Source organism: Megalobrama amblycephala, linkage group LG18, assembly GCF_018812025.1.
Source record: "Megalobrama amblycephala isolate DHTTF-2021 linkage group LG18, ASM1881202v1, whole genome shotgun sequence".
NCBI classification, from domain to species: domain Eukaryota; kingdom Metazoa; phylum Chordata; class Actinopteri; order Cypriniformes; family Xenocyprididae; genus Megalobrama; species Megalobrama amblycephala.
The window spans coordinates 23,340,695-23,359,563 of record NC_063061.1 but is presented as its reverse complement, the minus strand read 5'-3'; the positions used below and the strand labels follow the sequence as shown (position 1 = coordinate 23,359,563).

Here is an 18,869-nt window from a genome sequence, read left to right as displayed (position 1 = left end):
ATATATATATATATATATATATATATATATATATATATATATATTTGTATTAAGTTCATTATAACTAGTTAACATTACTTAAATCCTCAGGGGGTATTAAATATTTTAGGCCATAACACTGTACTGTATGTTATGGGGCCTCTACATTCACTCTCTCTACATTTGAGCTACAGTGTTTACTGATGGCCTCTTACTAGCATCTGAGATCTAAGGCTGACTGTGATCTTTGCACTTTTATTCCACACCTCTCAGTTTAAAAGTCAAGTTGCTATTTCGAATCCTTTCATGACCTCTGCCCTTCGAGCAGTAGATAGATATCCGGTCCACCCCTTTACAAATAAGAGTCAATAGGTAACTTCAACTGTCATTCTGAAAGTGAAACATTGTGATTGGTTCAAAGCAGTAGAGATATGACATTCATGACGGGCCACATACCAGAATGCTATAAAAAGAGCATAGCACAGGCACGCAGGGCTCACTGTCTGTCACAGAGTGTGTGCACAACAGCAAGGAGGGCTGTGTTTGGTGGGCTTAGTCTGGAAAACACTACAGTAAAACCCAAATTCTTTTAAAATGGCTGCTGCTCATCGTCTAGTGATTGTACGCCACGGCGAGAGCTCCTGGAACCAGGAGAACCGTTTCTGTGGTTGGTTTGATGCAGACCTCAGTGAAAAGGGTCTGGAGGAAGCAAAGCGTGGTGCTCAGGCCATCAAAGATGCAGGTATGAAGTTTGATGTGTGCTACACCTCCGTTCTGAAGCGTGCTATCAAGACTCTTTGGACCATCATGGAGATCACAGACCAGATGTGGCTGCCCGTAGTGCGCACCTGGCGTCTGAATGAACGTCACTATGGTGGTCTGACTGGTCTCAACAAGGCAGAGACAGCAGCCAAGCATGGAGAGGAGCAGGTCAAAATCTGGCGCAGATCATTCGATATTCCCCCTCCTACTATGGATAAGGACCATCCATACCACAAGATCATCAGTGAGGTAAGACAAAGAGATCAGATGTTTATATATATATATATATATATATATATATGAAATGTATATACATGTATATATGAAATAGGTCTCTTTAACTCTGTCATAATTCATTAAAGGATTAGTTCACTTTTAAATAAACTTTTCCTGATAATTTACTCACCCCCATGTCATCCAAGATGTTCATGTCTTTCTTTCTTCAGTCGAAAAGAAATTAAGGTTTTTGATGAAAACATTCCAGGATTATTCTCCTTATAGTGGGCTTCAATGGCCTCCAGACGGTTGAAGGTCAAAATTACAGTTTCAGTGCAGCTTCAAAGGGCTTTAAACGATACCAGACGAGGAACAAGGGTCTTATCTAGCGAAACAATCGGCCATTTTCGAAAAAAATGTGCTTCTGCCAAAAGCGCACTTTTATATTCTTCAAAACGCTTACACTGTATGTCCTACGCCTTCCCTATTCTACTTACGGAACGAACGCAGCATCACTTCCATTTTTTCCGTAAGTAGAATAGGGAAGGTGTAAGACATACAGCGTAAGCTTTTGGAGAATACGAAAGTGCGATTTTGGCGGAGGCACGTGCAAGGCGTTAATTTGTGTTTATAAAGCATATACATTTACATTTTTTTCGAAAATGACTGATCGTTTCGCTGGATAAGACCCTTATTCCTTGTCTGGTATCGTTTAAAGCCCTCTGAAGCTGCACTGAAACTGTAATTTTGACCTTCAACCAACTGGAGGGCATTGAAGTCCACTATATGGAGAAAAATCCTGGAATGTTTTCATCAAAAACCTTCATTTCTTTTCGACTGAAGAAAGAAAGACATGAACATCTTGGACGACATGGGGGTGAGTAAATTATCAGGAAAATTTATTTGAAAGTGAACTAATCCTTTAATGCACGTGACACTTTGCTTTTACGTCACTCATGTAAACACTGATGTGGGGATGGCTGCAGGTTTGATGATGTTCCATTTCTCTTTTTTTACCAGTCAAGGCGCTACAAGGGTCTGAAAGAGGGTGAGCTTCCCATCTGCGAGAGCTTGAAGGACACCATTGCTCGTGCTCTGCCTTTCTGGAATGAGGTTATTGTACCTGAGATCAAGGCCGGCAAAAACGTTATAATCGCAGCCCACGGCAACAGCCTGCGTGGTATCGTCAAGCACTTAGAGAGTGAGTATCATCCCACCAATCATTTAGTTAAAAAACTATTCAGGGACTCAAGCGGACATGTGATGCATTATATAATACAACTGCAAGTTAGCTAATCATGTCAAGGAACAAGCACATATAGCATTCAGACATAGAACGTGTCTGACCACCAGGCTTCAATGATCCCCAATGACACAGAGACTATTTATAGCCCTCATTCATACACAGAAGAGATGAGAAGGGGGTTAGGTTCCTGTTACGGGCACAACCTTTCAGCAGAAAGGTTTCGCATTCTCCTTAGAGAGCTAGAGAGAGATGCACTTTAGAAAGTAAAGGTCACAAAGGTCAAGAAAAGGTCAAGAACTGTATGTGACCAGATGTTCACCTGTGTTTACAGGCATGTCAGATGCAGCCATCATGGAGCTCAACCTTCCCACTGGCATTCCCATCGTCTATGAGCTGGATAAGGACCTGAAGCCCATCAAACCCATGCAGTTCCTTGGAGATGAGGAAACAGTGCGCAAAGCCATGGAGGCCGTGGCTGCCCAGGGCAAGGTCAAAAAGTGAAGAGCTGACACAAAACCAGAGACTGAAACAAAAAAGGAAAGGGGCACACAACTGGATCCAAGCCTTGTTTGAAGACCACCAACTGAATAAAAGTGAACACGTGACATGGACATGACTGTCACCCCTCCCCCCAAACATTCTCACTTTACACCACGATTTGTAAACCCCCTTGTGTTGGACTGCCCCACTCTGACACAGCAAATAAAAGTGAGCACCATTTTGTGTACTACCTTTTTCGCTTGAGTCATTCCTCCCCCTCTTCTTCCCTCTCTGCATTAATTCAGGGATTTCAGCAGAACGGTGCGCTGCTGTGTAAGCTGACCTAAAGGGCACACCAAAGAGGTTGCCGAGTTCATTTTGGCAGCCGTCCCACACTGTGGTGCAGTGGCGGCTCATCTAGCCATAGTTCTCAATGAGAGCCTGCTGCACAGACGGCCCATTATGGCTACAGCGTCCTGCCAGCAACACAATTAGCAGCAGCTCAGGTTCTCTGGTGACAAAAGGACAGGGGTGTGTGTGGACGTGCATGTGTGATGGTCTGTGATTGGAAAAGGATGAAGCCGGAACTAGACAGTCGCAGTACCCCAAAATTGCTCAGGGACTAATTCATTATGTAGGAAGACTAATTTTAGGCTGAGCCTTCAGCATAGAATAACCTATTATTTTAATCTATTATTTAAGCATTTATTCAAAACTAAAACGTTATATTACTACTAATATATTACTTAAAAAATACAAAGTAATATTGAATGATTAGTATCATGTGTGTATGTGTGTGTGTGTGTGTGTGTGTGTGTGTGTGTGTGTGTGCTGTATTTGTATTTATTTTACCTGGCTTTGATATTTATAGTTGTTAGCTGCCCAACTAAGAAGTTTTGAAGGGTTATCAGTATTCTAAACACAAATTAGGATATGAGATAAGAGCTATCAGTGAGACATCAAACATTTAAATGCATATTAAGCACATGAAGGGCAAAGTATAAAGAGCAAATAATGGTAACAACACTGTTAAACAGTGACGGTGCAATGACACAGTTCGAGTATGGAGAACTGCTTTACTAAATCAACCCAATACTGCCATCTAATGTTTAACATATAGCATTGCACAATATTCTGTTCTGCCGTAGAAACTACAGACAAAGTACGGGAAGTAAATTCATTTAATTTTTATTTTAAACGTTTTATTCCTAATCTATTTATGAAGACTTGGTTTATGGAGAGGTCAGTCATACTAGAGAGCCAAAACAAATACTGGCAAATGGCGGTCAATTGGCAAGCAACAGCAAGTGGCATCTATCCAAAACAATGTCTACTGATGTCATCGTCTTTAAAAAATAAACCTCTTATTCCTGTTTATAGGTTTGAGTCTTATGAAACTAGATTTGTTTGGGCAAATAATGTTTTTTATTTGTTAAGTAGGATAATCCAACACTGTGAGGACGTTTTCGTAGGTCATTGTTTGCATAGAAAACCACAACAGTTCTTACTTCCTCTTAGTAAGTTCCTAATTCCAGTCAGTTCTGGCCAAAATATCTTACCGTTCTTGATAGGTGGAGTCATTCATGTTCAGGCACAGAGAGATTTCCAGCTCTGTCTGTGTGTCTGGCTGACTTCATGAGATGTTTCTACATGCTCCACTGGTGAGCTGATTCTTTGAACCCTTTCGCTAAGACCAAACATTATATAAATATACATGGGATGGGTGTCAATGTCGGTGACTAGCAAAACTGTTAAAATCTCTAAATACTGGGTGGACGTGTCCTCCTCAATGTCTGTGGTGGTTATGGCCCTGGTATCATATTTACAACCAATACTTACATTTTTAAAGACACAAATAGTGTGTCTTAAAACTATATGCTTCATATAAAAACATTAATGAAAATTAGCATTATCTCAACTTGCATTCCAGCACTATACTACTTAATAATTCTGATATGAAGACAGCATTCTGTCATGTTTATTCCACTTCATTTAAGAGCAAAATACAAATTATGATAACAAGACCACCACCTGAAATACAGATACACTGTATCCTGTTCTAATACTGTTCTGATAGAAAGATTGTAATTCACTATTAATTCAAATATGAATTAAAGTAGCAAAAATCTGTAAAAATTAATAGAGTGAATTTTCATGCAACCCTCTAGATAAGCACCATTCTAGTCAGACAAATCTTTTGAATAAACTAAAAAACCAGTAGCCCATTGCTTACATGATAAAAGAGAAGGTGTAGAAATAGAAATGGAAATACAGAAGGTTATATCACTGCTAACTGGATGTTTTATATAGATCATCTTTGTAGCCAGCCACTAGTAAAAACAGAGGACCAAACCTATTCAGGCTATTCTAATAATAGTCCATGGGCCCAGGCCACAATTTTCACTAATTGGTACCACCCAAGGTGGCAAATTCTAGTTTGACACTAACCATTGAGCCAAAGAATGAACAAATCTTGTAACTTTATTTGAACAGAAAATGTCATACAAAGAAAAACAAAACAATTCTACCTTGTTCATGAACTTATTTGGTCATTGCAAACTGTTTCTGTTTATTCATCATATTTCACATGAAATTTCAGCTGTCTTAAACTATCTCTGCATCTCCACACACGCAATCGTTTTTTAATTACTCACAAAGTTGTTATTGTATAAAAAAGGTATCAAATGAAAGAGTGGACCTTCTGCTTCACAGTGACACTAGTATCTTGCTTGTAGAACACAGATGGTCAGAGTAATCTTGATTTGAAAATGCATCAAATTAAACAAAGTTGCAATCATCGGTCATTTCTTCACTCATTTTCACACAGCTGAGTCATAGCTGAATAAGTCGCGAAGTGCTTGTAGCCTGCAAGGGTAACACATATAAAAAAAACAGCAGGACTCGCCTTTTCAGATGATGCTAGTGGCTTATCTGTACAACAAAGTACACTATATTGCCAAATGTATTGGGACACCCCTACAGATGATTGAATTCAGGTGTTCCAATCACTTCCGTGGCCACAGGTGTATAAATCAAGCACCTAGACTGCTTCTACAAACATTTGTGAAAGAATGGGTCGCTCTCAGGAGCTCAGTGAATTCAAGCGTGGTACTGTGATAGATTGCCACCGTGCAATAAGTCCATTTCTGAAATTTCTTCACTACTAAATATTCCACGGTCAACTGTTAATGGTATCATAACAAATTGGAAGCAATTGGGAACAACAGCAACTCAGCCACGAAATGGTAGGCCACGTAAAATAACAGAGCGGGGTCAGCGCATGCTGAGGCGCACAGTGCGCAGAAGTTGCCAACTTTCTTCAGAGTCAGTAGCTACAGACCTCCAAACTTCATGTGGCCTTCAGATTAGCTCACGAACAGTGCATAGAGAGCTTCATGGAATGGGTTTCCATGGCTGAGCAGCTGCATCCAAGCCTTACATCACCAAGTGCAATGCAAAGCGTCGGATGCAGTGGTGTAAAGTACACCGTCACTGGACTCTAGCAGTGGAGACGTGTTCTCTGGAGTGACAAATCACGCTTCTCTGTCTGGCAATCTGATGGACGAGTCTGGGTTTGGTGGTTGCCAGGAGAACGGTACTTGACTGACTGCATTGTGCCAAGTGTAAAGTTTGGTGGAGGGGGGATTATGCTGTGGGGTTGTTTTTCAGGGGTTGGGCTTGGCCCCTTAGTTCCAGTGAAAGGAACTCTTAATGCTTCAGCATACCAAGACATTTTGGACAATGTCATGCTCCCAAATTTGTGGGAACAGTTTGGGGATGGCCCCTTTCTGTTCCAACATGACTGCGCACCAGTGCACAAAGCAAGGTCCATAAAAACATGGATGAGCGAGTTTGGTGTGGAGGAACTTGACTGGCCTGCACAGAGTCCTGACCTCAACCCAATAGAACACCTTTGGGATGAATTAGAGCGGAGACTGCGAGCCAGGCCTTCTCATCCAACATCACTGCCTGACCTCACAAATGCGCTTCTAGAAGAATGGTCAAAAAATCCCATAAACACACTCCTACAACACTCCTAAAGCCTTCCCAGAAGAGTTGAGGCTGTTATAGCTGCAAAGGGTGGGCCAACCCTATATTAAACCCTACAGATTAAGAATGGGATGTCATTAAAGTTCATGTGCACGTAAAGGCAGGTGTCCCAAAACTTTTGGCAATATAGTGTATGGTGGAGTAATCTGGTTTTGAAACTAGCACCAGTCATTGTTGTTCCCTAATATACTATTTCATATACAGTACATACATATTTTTTTCAAATTGCTAGGTCATGGATTGTCTCACTATCATGGTTCTGATATCAACAGATTACAGACAGTCTTGTTTATCCATATCTGAAAAGATATCCCCCATAGCATCAATATCTTCTGAGATAGATATACAAATATAACAATTTAATAGATGCAAAAAATTGTTATCTTTAATGTGAAGGCTAAAATAAAACATATACAACAAATATCATGTCAAATTATGGCAGATCTGGATAGCCCTGACTGTCCTGAAAAAATTAACATATGGCTACCTCTTACCATAGACTTCCTACAAACCTGCTGTGCAGATACTGTAGGACGATAATGGCAAAAATAATGATTGTCCCAGTAGATTAGTATAGCTACTCATTTGAAATGGTTATCATGTTTCAAAGTACTTATATGGACTCTATAAACAAACTGGTACCAAAGAGATTTTGCCACCTTATGTGGTACCAAATTCTGGCTTGGCCCATGGACTATAACGGAGAAAGTATATTTTCATTTTAGGCCCTGGCACAGTAATCGATTGATTACGCCTGTGGGTCATTTATGAGGCAGGCTTTGAATGATTATTTGTGTCTGGGTCAGGGTTGCCAAGTCCGCTGTTTCCCTGTGGAATTTGGCTACTTTTAAATTATTGCTGTGCGTTTTTTTTTATATATATATATATATATATATATATATTGCTTTTATATTTCATTCAAATTATATTTAACTGAAATTCTTGTAGGCTATTGAAATATTTTAAATTCTGCCAGTAATAAAACTGTGCTAGATGTTAAGTTTTGTGATCATTATACGAAATAGTGGTTTTCATTTTGCATAACAGTGACTGTAAAATATGTATTTTTGGAATAAATATGGCATATTTTTGATATTTGGGATATGGTCATGGGCAACTTTTTGGCTATTTTTGATTGCCTTGTTTTGTTACACTGACCTGGCAACCCTGGTCTGGGTGCAGGAGAGGAGAGAGAGAGAAGCTGAGAGATGCTGGACGCTCGATGCTTAATACAGCCTAACTCTCAGGATATATAACAGTATTTATAGATCCAACCAAATTTTATTATGGCAAATTTAAGAAGTTGTTTTGAGTTGTAGTAATCCTGAATGGAACATGTTAATTTACCAGTAGATGGCGACATTTCTAAAAGATTAGTCATGCAGTGGAGAATAACGAAACGAGACTTTGCATTTGCAAATTAGACTGCATGAAAAGAGCTCGATTTGTCTGTTTTATCTGTGAGCTGGAAAACATTCTGCTGGAACCCTTAAGTTAACCAGCCAAGCTTTGACCCCTGCTAAAACATTAATCGCACTATGGCACAGAAGTAACTCCGTTGGTTTAAAAATTAGAGTAGGCTACAATTAGATTTACACTAATATTTGTGATACTTAATTACCAAGGTTAAGTGTTTAAATGTTATGTTTAGGTTAAGAATTATTTTCATTCGATAGTTATCTAGTCTAAATATGTTGTCAGCTATTCTACCACAACTGATGATGCCAGTGATCCTGTTGAATATACAGCAATGACGTTTAAGGTAACTGCTGTATTGTACTGAATAGTAGATACTCTAATAGTAGGCTGCAGATTGTGCATTATAATAATATTTCTTTAAACCTACTCATTGAAAAACATTATCCTCATTTTAGTTTCTTAATAGGTGAGGGCACAGGGTATAGAGAGAAGAATTCTGACTCTATCTGACCCAGATCCCACAGAGAGCCAGTGGGGAGTCACGATAACATGGCCTCGTTTCCACAGCAGAAGGCAGCGGCGTATGTTCTGTAAATGTTTAATCGTCAGTATTCCCAAATGGAGTGCGAAGATTCTGGAAGGGCTCAAGATTGATTTAGACAACACAAAGACAACGTTCTGCTAACATTTGTTCTGCTACAGAAGCAGGTTGATGATTCAACACACTGTTCAGATGTGTCACGTGTCAGAGTATAGCCGAAGAAGTTAATTGTGTTGGTTTGGCAAATTAAAGGTGAAGTGTGTCATTTTAAAATTAATCTAAATAATAATAAATGCATATTTTCCATTTAAATAGACATTTTAAAGCTTCATTTCAGTAGTTAAAATAAGATAATAGCCTACTAGGAAGCATATAGGCTACTTTTTGGTTCTTCCAATTAAAATGCTCTTAATAATTACCTTGCACAGATGTGGCAAAGGTTCATCTGACCGAAATGCATCAAAAGACTAAATATAGGCACATCAGTGCTTCTGCCTTACTGCACAGTGCACACACAGATTGTGTTTGCAGATTGTCTGTGAGATGAGGTTTACTTTGCAGCATCTATAATAGAAAACAAATTGTGAGAAAGGCTGGTGATTAGAACACATCTTCATGTTTAGTCTTTACATATTTTAAATGTGCCATTTTAAGCTGATATTGGGCCAGCCACTCATATGGTAAGGTTCAATCTATATAGAATTAGCCTTGGGACAAGCTGGTAATGGGCTAAAATGGGCCTGCATTGACCTCTGTTTCAGAAACCCAGTGATTGTTCTCAAAAAGAATCAATTTCTGTCAATCCTGATATCACATTTACTTATGCAAATTTAACTTTGCAGAAACTTGTAGATGAAGAGGAAACCTCAAGTAAGTGTTGTGATCTAACTGTATCAAGTTTTTAGAAGCTTTCTAAAGCACTGTATGAGAGAGTTGGTATGGTGAGTTAAAATAACCACAAACATGTTTTGAACCAAATATTATCTATGCTGCAAGTCAAAAGCATTGCATGCTCAAGTGGAGTAGATTGCAGTTCTTAAGGGACACATGCTGTACTGTTGATTTCATATTTGAAGTTTCCATGTCATTAATTAGACAATCAAGTAGTGCCAAATCAACAAACAGTGTTGATAATTTTTCAGCCTTTCTAAATATAATCATCTTTCCTGTTCTGAACAACTAAAAGTAAATTATATATAATAAATCTGGTGTCTAAACTGCAATTTTGCCCATACAACAAACAAAAAATAAGGATATCGTCATTGAATTTTATGCATTGCTGCTGTAATCTTGTAAATTAAACTAACATTTGAATATATTTATCAACTGACACAATATCCAAAGGATATCAAAGTGAGCTCCCTAAAATAAATATGAATAAATATCAAAGCCCAGCAACAATTGCACAATTTGCTTTATTTTTAGCTCATCCATTGCAGTGTCTGTCAGGTTTCCAAAATGCGCACACAGTCCTGGGGTAATGGTTTGATGCTGTCAAGCTTATCTGCACCTGTTTGCAAGAATCATTAGACCAATCATCTAAAAGCCATTGCAAAAGCCATACTTAGCAGGTTTTGAAGTGTGACTGTATTTCTCACTTACAAAACCCAGTGTTTAATATATTTGCATTTGGAAAAAATCTCTAAAACCTCATAATAATGTAAGGACTAATTACATAGTTTAAATGGAGCCAATTTTGCCCATTTCAAAAGGTAAAGTAATTTCTGCACCACCATAACAATTTAATTCCTCCCATCATCCATTGGTTGAGTCAATGTTATGTCTGGCTTAGTCTTGTGTAGTCACTCTTTTGGCCATCGACATGAACTAGTCTAGTCCAGTTTACAGCTTATTCAGACTAGAAACCACCCATTTAGCATGTGAAATACAAGAATTGGAATCTATTCAACTGTAAATGACTCATCACACTGGAACCTCAGGAAAATGTTTGAGCTGCTCAAAAAGACTGCAGTTCTGTATTTGTTGCTGCTATAGTGGCACATAAATTACACTTTACCTTTAAATAATTGTTATCTGGCGTCCCGGTGATCGTTTTTAGACTTTCCCCCAAATATTTCTTTGTCATCAATTGCTACACAACACTCTCAAATAACAACTGAGGCAGATGAATCCATGCCAACACGGAAACACAAGCACAGCCTTGATTCACACATTCTCCCATTTAGACTTGCAAATACATATGAAAAGAACCTGTGACACAAGGAACCATTCTTGCACATAATCACATAATCATTCTGTTTGAACGGACGGGATAAGTTTGTTTATAAATACATTACATCAAGGTCAGAGCTAAATAACCGAAATGATGGAATCCTGATTTACTGAATAAAAGAAATGCAAAGCTTGACCTTCATAACTTTCTCTAGGTCATCATCGCACAGGGTTTCTTTTTTTGGACACTTCATTAAAATTCTTTAATTATGTCTTGTCTCCAGGGCACAGTCACAATCACAACTGCTGCTAATAAAAAATTCAAGTGAGATGGAGTAACCAACCTCTTGTTCCAGATACTGAACACCATCTCTAAACAGGCTGTTACATCATCGTTTTGTTGAACAAAATGTCTGCTGAAACATGGGGTTTGAAGTGACCCACTTTAGGAGTCAGAAGTCTCCAGAATGACATTTGATCTTCTCTTTACAGGGTTCCCATCCGAGTTAATTTGAAGAGCAGCCATTTGTGATTTCTAAAGTTTTATTTTAGGAATCACTATAGCAGAAATTGCTGGGGTGGATTTTCATTTGTACATCAGGTATCAAGATGTAAACAGTAATACAAGTAAGAGCAGAGTAAAACTGGAAAAATTAGTATTCGCTATGTAAATGTCCATAGCATTTTAAAATTTTATTAAATCCTATGACTTTTCGAGATCTGGAAATCACAAATTTAAACTAATATTTCCAGGTTTTCCATGACCGTGGCAATCTTGCATTCAGAGCTGTTATACACGGGAAGTTGGTCATACGCACACAGACAAGTAGACATAAATTTTATTTACTCGTTCTGTACATAATGGGTAATACCAGCACGGGTGTTAACCATGGGAAATATTATTAACATGTAAATGGTGTAAGAAAATAAAAGGCACAAATTTTCATTTTAAACAAACGAGACCACATGGATATTTTGTAATTTGAAACAAACAGTAATACTGTTAAAGCCTTAGCCAAAAAAAAAAAAAAAAAGGAAACCATATGCATTTGAAACCTTAAATTATTTGAGTACTTCTAAAAGATACGGGCTGGTCTATTGCTTAATATGAATGTTTAGCCTTAACCTGTTGCTAGGGATGTAAACCAGACAAAAAAGGAGTTAATTTCAAAAAGAAGAGAAAAAGAAAATCAACAGACAAACAAAACATAACATGAAGCAGCATTTAAGCTAAGAGGGAAAACCCTCTTGGCCAGAAGGTCATGCACAGAGGCCACCAGCAGGCTTTTTAAATCCCTTTTTAGAAAATGCCAATTTATTTCAACACACAGTAAATGCTTGATTCAACACCTGGCTAAAAAAAGAAATGGATTACAGATGGACAAAACTGAAAAGTTGTTTATGTCAGGTTACTGAATCAAAATTGGGCAGAAACCATCAAAGTTATAGCAGAGAACTTGTGATGTGCTGTAACAGTCATGAAAAAGAGCAACATCCAGACTTTACTGCTACCAGAGTAGAAGAGGATGAGGGGAAGAGATGAGCTCATAATTGCACAGGTGACATTTCCAGCTTGTCCAATGGAATAGATGAGGTGTGTTTTTACTCTCCCCGGACCCAATCTCGCATCTAAGGCATCACCACCGGATGCAAAAAGCTTCACAGGCAAACCCTTCACCATTCAAAAGACCCCCCGAGAGTCTAGCCACAACCATCTAGCTACACTACTACTGCAATTTACAGATAAGTTATTATGGCACAAATAAAAAGGCTACAGTAGACTAGTCCCACATACTAGTTGGTGAGTCTGTTTCTAAGGTCAATCAGGAGTGGTGCAGTTGTCGCTATTCTAAGACCCTGCAATATCATACCCTTATCTTCAAGTCATGGCTGTTACCAAGGGTCAGATCAGTATCACTAGGATTCTCTTTAAATGTAACAAAAGATAAAATAAAAAGTCAATTTCGGACCAAACAGGTAAACAGTTGGCAATCAAACCAGAGGGTATAATTATCCTCATTTCCCTTTCTTAACACAATATATTTAAGCTAGCAAAAGTCAAAGCTACAGACAGAAAACTGCAGGAGAGTGACAAGAAGGCTTAGGTCAATGGTGGAGGCCTCATTTCACCCTGTCACAGGTACAGATTGCAGATGTGTGGAAATAACAGAATATTAAGGGCAGACACAAAAAAAAAAAAAAAAAAATACTGATTCGCCTTAAACCAGGTGAGGGGGATTAAGAACCGTTTGATTTCAGAGCTGTAAACAGTCAGAAGCCACGCAAATGGTTTGCTTGAGAAATGCGCCACGGCTGAGCCCCAAGACAGGCAAGCGTAATACCGGCGGTGACTTGATGGGGCGTCCGGCGAGCTGACGGGGTGCTGACAGAGCATGGTCCAGATCATTCGCTCTCATCTGGGTTTTGGGGGTCCAATATTTTCACATGGGTAAAAGGGAATAAACCTCTCCGGCCATTTACCTCCCCTTCCCACTGACCGCTGATATTCATCCTAGTCACTTTCACAATGTCACCCACCTATGAGGAAAGAAACAGGATGAATTAAATAGTCTACATGTCTTTTAAAGCCTACAGGTTTTATGTAGGATACAGAAAAAAATTGAGAGCATGACATTCAATTTTGATGTTTAATATGACAAAAATATTATTGGCTTAAAAAGCACAGTGAAAGCTTTGATATTTCAAAAATCATAACCTAGAAAATTCAGGGAAAGCCTAGGGAAAAGATAATGGCCTGCCCACCAGAAATTAGATCCAAGGAACAAAATATTTAAAAAAAAATAAATAAATAAAGCTGTAAGTTACAGGTTTGTACCCATTAAAATACTTATAAAAATACTACTCTTATCTAAAAGTATTAAGTATTATAAAACTTAAAATCATCCTTACAGGATAAAATTATCTGCATTGACTGACATGCATCACCTTCTCAAAATGCCTAAAATAGCTGTTCTAAATCAGACCATTTTGCTTTAGGCCATAACAAACTGTGCGTCATAATCCTTGTTTCCATACACAAGCTGCACTCATATGCAAAACACAGCAGGCCGATGGAAAAACACAAAATGGGTCTAAATGACAAAGTAAATCTGCATTTGCCCCCATCAATGAGTTTCTTTACCTTTTTCTTGCACCTACCTGAAACAACTGACACATTCTCAGGCTGACTAAGACATAGGTTATGTAATGTTTTCTACAAACTGACAAGGCCTTGCATGTAGAAACGAGTGAAGGGGTGCTGGAACTTGCCATGTGGGATGACTAAGTATGGAATTTCATCCTAGCCCCTATACAAACCCTATACAAACCAATGAATTCAACACTGATTTAGTCAAAACACAAAAAAAAACTTAAAGTAGGGGTCTATGTGCTTTTTTTTTTTTTTTTTTGCTTATTTGTCTCTCCTGAAACAGTTCTTAAAAGAGATGTGCAACCCATGCAAACTGCTAACCAGGAAAAACAAAAGTAAAAACTGGTATAATGCATAAAAACTATTCTAAAATATAAATCATAAAAACTACGGCTATCTGAATATATTTTCTCTAGCATTCAATCCAAGGCATATTTTTACAAATATGTTGATAGGTCTGTTTAAGGAAAGTCCCTCAGAAACATAAAACTGAACTGACAAGTGTGTCATCAAGAGAAAATATTTGTCATTTCACATTTCCAGCTATCAGCACCATCTGACCAAATGTAAGGGTGAAAATCCCTTTAAATGTGTAATCACTGCACCAGTTAAATCTTATAATCTAAAGAGAAATAGCTTCATTAAGTGTCTATGGCAGCCAGCACTATATCCTGTATTCCTATATATCATCCAACAAAAATCTATCCTGACTGAATAGCCTTTAGTAATTAGTAAACTGAAGGACATAAATATATTTTAATGTGCATAAGCCTGCCCCAATATTATCCCTCATCAATAAAACAATGGAAATGAGCAGACTGACCCACGCTGGTGACAAATGCAAATTCTGGTTTATGGGAATCCATCATTTAGCTACCTACCTCCAGTGCTAAGGCAGTCTTGTCATATGCACATGGCACTCGTTTCTGGATCGCCTTCGCCATTACTGGCCCGTTCTGCACGGACGGCAGCGGGTTGATAACAGCGCCGGGTGTGACGGGAGGAATGGGCGATGGAGTCTGAGGCTGAGCATAAGCGTGCGCTGGCTCAGGTATGCCGTAGCTATTGGAATTTCGAGAACCATGGCCAGGCTGACCGGGATGATGCGAAGGTCTCACCAGCTTTTCTACATAGGGAACAGGAATCATGCCTACTCGGCCTTCTTTATTCTTGGCGCTCCACCACTGCTCCTCAGGCTTGTCCAGAATAATTAGGATTTCACCCTTCTTGAAAGGAAGGTCTTCAGCATCACTACCAGTGAAGTCATAAAGAGTTCGCACATACTCCTGGTTCTCATCTCCGAGTCCCCCGGATGGCTGAATAGGACCACTGGGCAGAGGGGTACTGGGGTACCTGTAGGACAATGATCAGAGAGTTTTTAGGATTGACTAATCAACAACAAAAGGAGGATTTTTAACAGCATATCTATCAGGAAATGCTTATATCCACTTCTTGGAAGTGTCTTTTGAAATATTTATACCACTACTGAATGTGCACTTTCACATGTACAGTTAACTTCCTGGTATCGTGAATGCAAATGACTTAATTTCTCTTTACTGCATGGCTCAATGAGAACATACAGGAAGGAAACTAAGGGGAATTACAGATATGTTTAACTGACCACTCTCACCTTGACAATATTTATCTCCAAGCATAAGAATGAACGTGAACAAGAACCAGCAAAGCTATGGCAAGCGGTTTTAACAGTTATTCCTTAAAACTAGCCAATATGTACACCAATATTGATCAGTACCTTTTCATTTTACTATTAGCTTGTAGACTTCGGATGATGCCAATTTTGGATATACAAAACGGCCAAATCTTCATGGTGTAATAATTACAATCACAAAATGTAATAATTGCCTTAATAACGTGATTAAGTATACCATCATTTTGTTTAACTGAACACATGTCTTGTATTATTTCAGAGCTGTATATTATTGTCATATGGACTATACTTCGAAAGTCACCTCTGACTGATAACAGGATGACATAAAAACAAGCATTTTTCCACTTTTAAACAATACATAATGTGAAAAGTGCTATACAAATAAACATGAAATGCATTATTCATATGCTGCCAATCACTAAGCAAATAGTGTTTGTTAGTAACAAATTGTTATTCCAGTTTTACTAGAACTTTAATAATAGAACTAAATACTTATAAAACACTAACATCTATCTAAATTGCTTCCAGCAATATTCCAGCAATTCTCACTAGTCAAAACTGACATTTACTTGTCATATGTGATGAATTGAAAAGTTAACCATCAGTGGTGACAATCTCAATAAACTAGCACCAAAAAAGTAACTAAAATATAATTATCAGCATCTGACGAATAGTAAAACTTGAACAAGTACCAGAAACATTTGGAGTGGAGAGAAGTTTATTACAGAAATCAAATTTGTTTTTTGTTACTTGTCACAACTGACACTACTGTACTAGTCGATATTGACAGAATCAGTACTGATATCTAATGAAATCTAAAGATACTAATAATGTATTTGATTGCCTGCTAGTAAATAACTAGTGGCATAAAAACTGACCCTAGTTAGTTGAAATGAATGAATGTTGAAACAGCTTGCCATAGCAAAGATGAGGAGGGAAATGCACATTAGTGAGAAGAGGGGTGGATGATGTAACGATGTCAAAACTAAATGAAGCTCTTACCTTGGTGCTGGCTCTATCAGGGTGGTAGTATCCAGATAATGTATTTTATAGAACTCCAAAAGGCCAGGTAGATTATCAAACTCTTGGTCACCTATCTTGAATCTCTTGCTTGGCAAAGAGTTGATGATATAGTGAGAAACTTTGGAGTTTTCAGACACTGACAGTACATAATCACCAGGACAGGTGGACGAATCTCGCACCAAAAACATCCCGTGTCTCTGTCCCTGAAGCCTATTCTGCGCCTCTTGTCTAGAAACCGGCCCGAAATACCAGCTAGCTCGGTCCGTGGAGTCGAACCGTGCAGACGACATGTTTGTTCGAAATACACTTGTAACTGAAGCACTCGAAAAGAAAACAGAAACGAGCAATAAATTAAAACAACAAATGCCTATTCTTACAAGCGACCAAACGCTTTTGGAGCCGACAGTCCTACTGAACCGCAACCTGACGTTTGACCAGACAGGCTGCGACTGGCGTCAACCAACTTTGATGCATTGCTAAATTTTCCACCAACACACGAATCACGACGGGCGTAGAACAGGTTTAAACAACCCCAAAAGTTCGTAAAGAGCCCAAAAACGCGTATTTAGTATCAAAGTTCCCCTTTCCGCTCTCTCTTCCGTGAAAGTAGCTGCAGCTTATGAGACAATATAACGCGTTAGCCAGCTAGCCGTCTTCATCCACCGTCCGCTCAAGATGAGGCATAATATGATAATAAATCGCCCTGCATGACGATTCGAGGCGACATATGTCAGTTACGTCCAACAGCGAGTTCTTCTCCGTGTATTACACCGAAGTACGGAAGAGTTTTGTCTCCTATTTAGACTCACAACAGACTTCGAAGGCTGTAACAAAAATGGCGGCCCGCAACACGTCTTCACCACACAACGAATTCAGAATAATCTCGCAACAGAAAGTTTCCCCGCCTTGCTCCTTTATAAGACGCACCGCTTTGCCACGCGACAAGACGATCGAAAAGATTTTTAATTTTTTCTGTTTGTTGTGTTTTCTCTTCCTTCCCGGGATTGGTGTAAAAGCTGCTTCAGCTCCCCACACCGTCCGAGAAATGGCGTCTGGAGGGCGGATCTGCGCGCGCTCCCGGTCTGCCTGATCATCCGTCACGAGCGCCTCGAGCGAAAAGAGTGGCGTGCAGAGGCGCGGCATTTCAAATGCTTTGAACCACAATAATGAGGCACATAAGACACTGCTTAGGAGATTGTATAGCCTAGAACTAGTGGTCTATTAATGTGAAAGTTGGCTCACATCTCATCTGGAGATCTGTTTTTGACAAGAGTTGAGAACTCGCTATTTCACTACTTTACTTAAGGGAAATTGTGGATATTGTGTAAATATTTTAAGTAGTATCTAGCCAAAATCTCTCTACATTTAATTGTACTTAAGTATTTAAAAGTTAGAGGGTCCAAATTAAATGAGGCAATTTAATTTTTGTATTTAAAATGTGTGAGTGGCCCACTCAAGTTACAGAAGGTATTTCATTTCAATAGAAACTAAGTGAATGATAATTTCTAAATACATAATATGATAATTATGATAAAGTTTTAGATAAACTACAATGATAAACTAAAATGATAATCATTCTAATAAAAAGAATAGGGAAGTCCACATCACAACTAATGACACAGAGGAACTGTCATTAGAATCACTTTTAGAAAGATTTTTTTCTAAATGATGAATGATAAAAACATTGACTGCAGATCAGCACCTAACTTTAAAGAGCTGAAGCAGTGGGACATAACAGCACTTACATAAAAAGAATATATTGTGTGTTGGTGGACACTATTATCATTATTATGGTTATCTTTATTGCTGTTGACAGGCTTTTAGTCAAGTTCTTTACAAAAGGATTAATATTTTGCACTTCCGGTGTTAATTCCAGTCTGTATGGATGGCACAAAAAAGGACAAGATTATATACAGGGCACAAATGCAGGTATTTATCACCCAGAACCTTAGATGCAAAAAAAAAGAAACAGCAATTCTACTGAAATCAGCTTACAAGGCTGCCATTTTCAAGGACTTTTCTCTTTTCTTCCTGTAATAAAGAAGAGCTCTTTACAATGCCAGATGAAGCCGCACTTGACGCAATACTTGGCAACATTGTCACCTCAAGTCTTGAATGTTAATAGATTCACATTTTTTTCATAATGTCTTTCAGTTTTCTA

The 18,869-nt window shown here is 38.5% G+C and overlaps 2 protein-coding genes across 2 annotated transcripts; one reads left to right on the top strand and one right to left on the bottom strand.

The window, feature by feature from the left end:
- The first annotated feature begins 458 nt into the window (after positions 1-458).
- On the top strand, positions 459-2,930 carry pgam2 (phosphoglycerate mutase 2 (muscle)). The gene is made up of 3 exons (XM_048167135.1): positions 459-990; positions 1,978-2,158; positions 2,535-2,930. The coding sequence occupies exons 1-3, from the start codon at positions 574-576 to the stop codon at positions 2,702-2,704; spliced, it is 768 nt and encodes a 255-aa protein (XP_048023092.1). The 5' UTR covers positions 459-573; the 3' UTR covers positions 2,705-2,930.
- An 8,588-nt stretch (positions 2,931-11,518) lies between these two features.
- On the bottom strand, positions 11,519-17,808 carry crkl (v-crk avian sarcoma virus CT10 oncogene homolog-like). The gene is made up of 3 exons (XM_048165662.1): positions 16,688-17,808; positions 14,898-15,369; positions 11,519-13,403 (listed from the first exon to the last, which is right to left on the bottom strand). The coding sequence occupies exons 1-3, from the start codon at positions 16,996-16,998 to the stop codon at positions 13,269-13,271; spliced, it is 918 nt and encodes a 305-aa protein (XP_048021619.1). The 5' UTR covers positions 16,999-17,808; the 3' UTR covers positions 11,519-13,268.
- Positions 17,809-18,869: the final 1,061 nt, after the last annotated feature.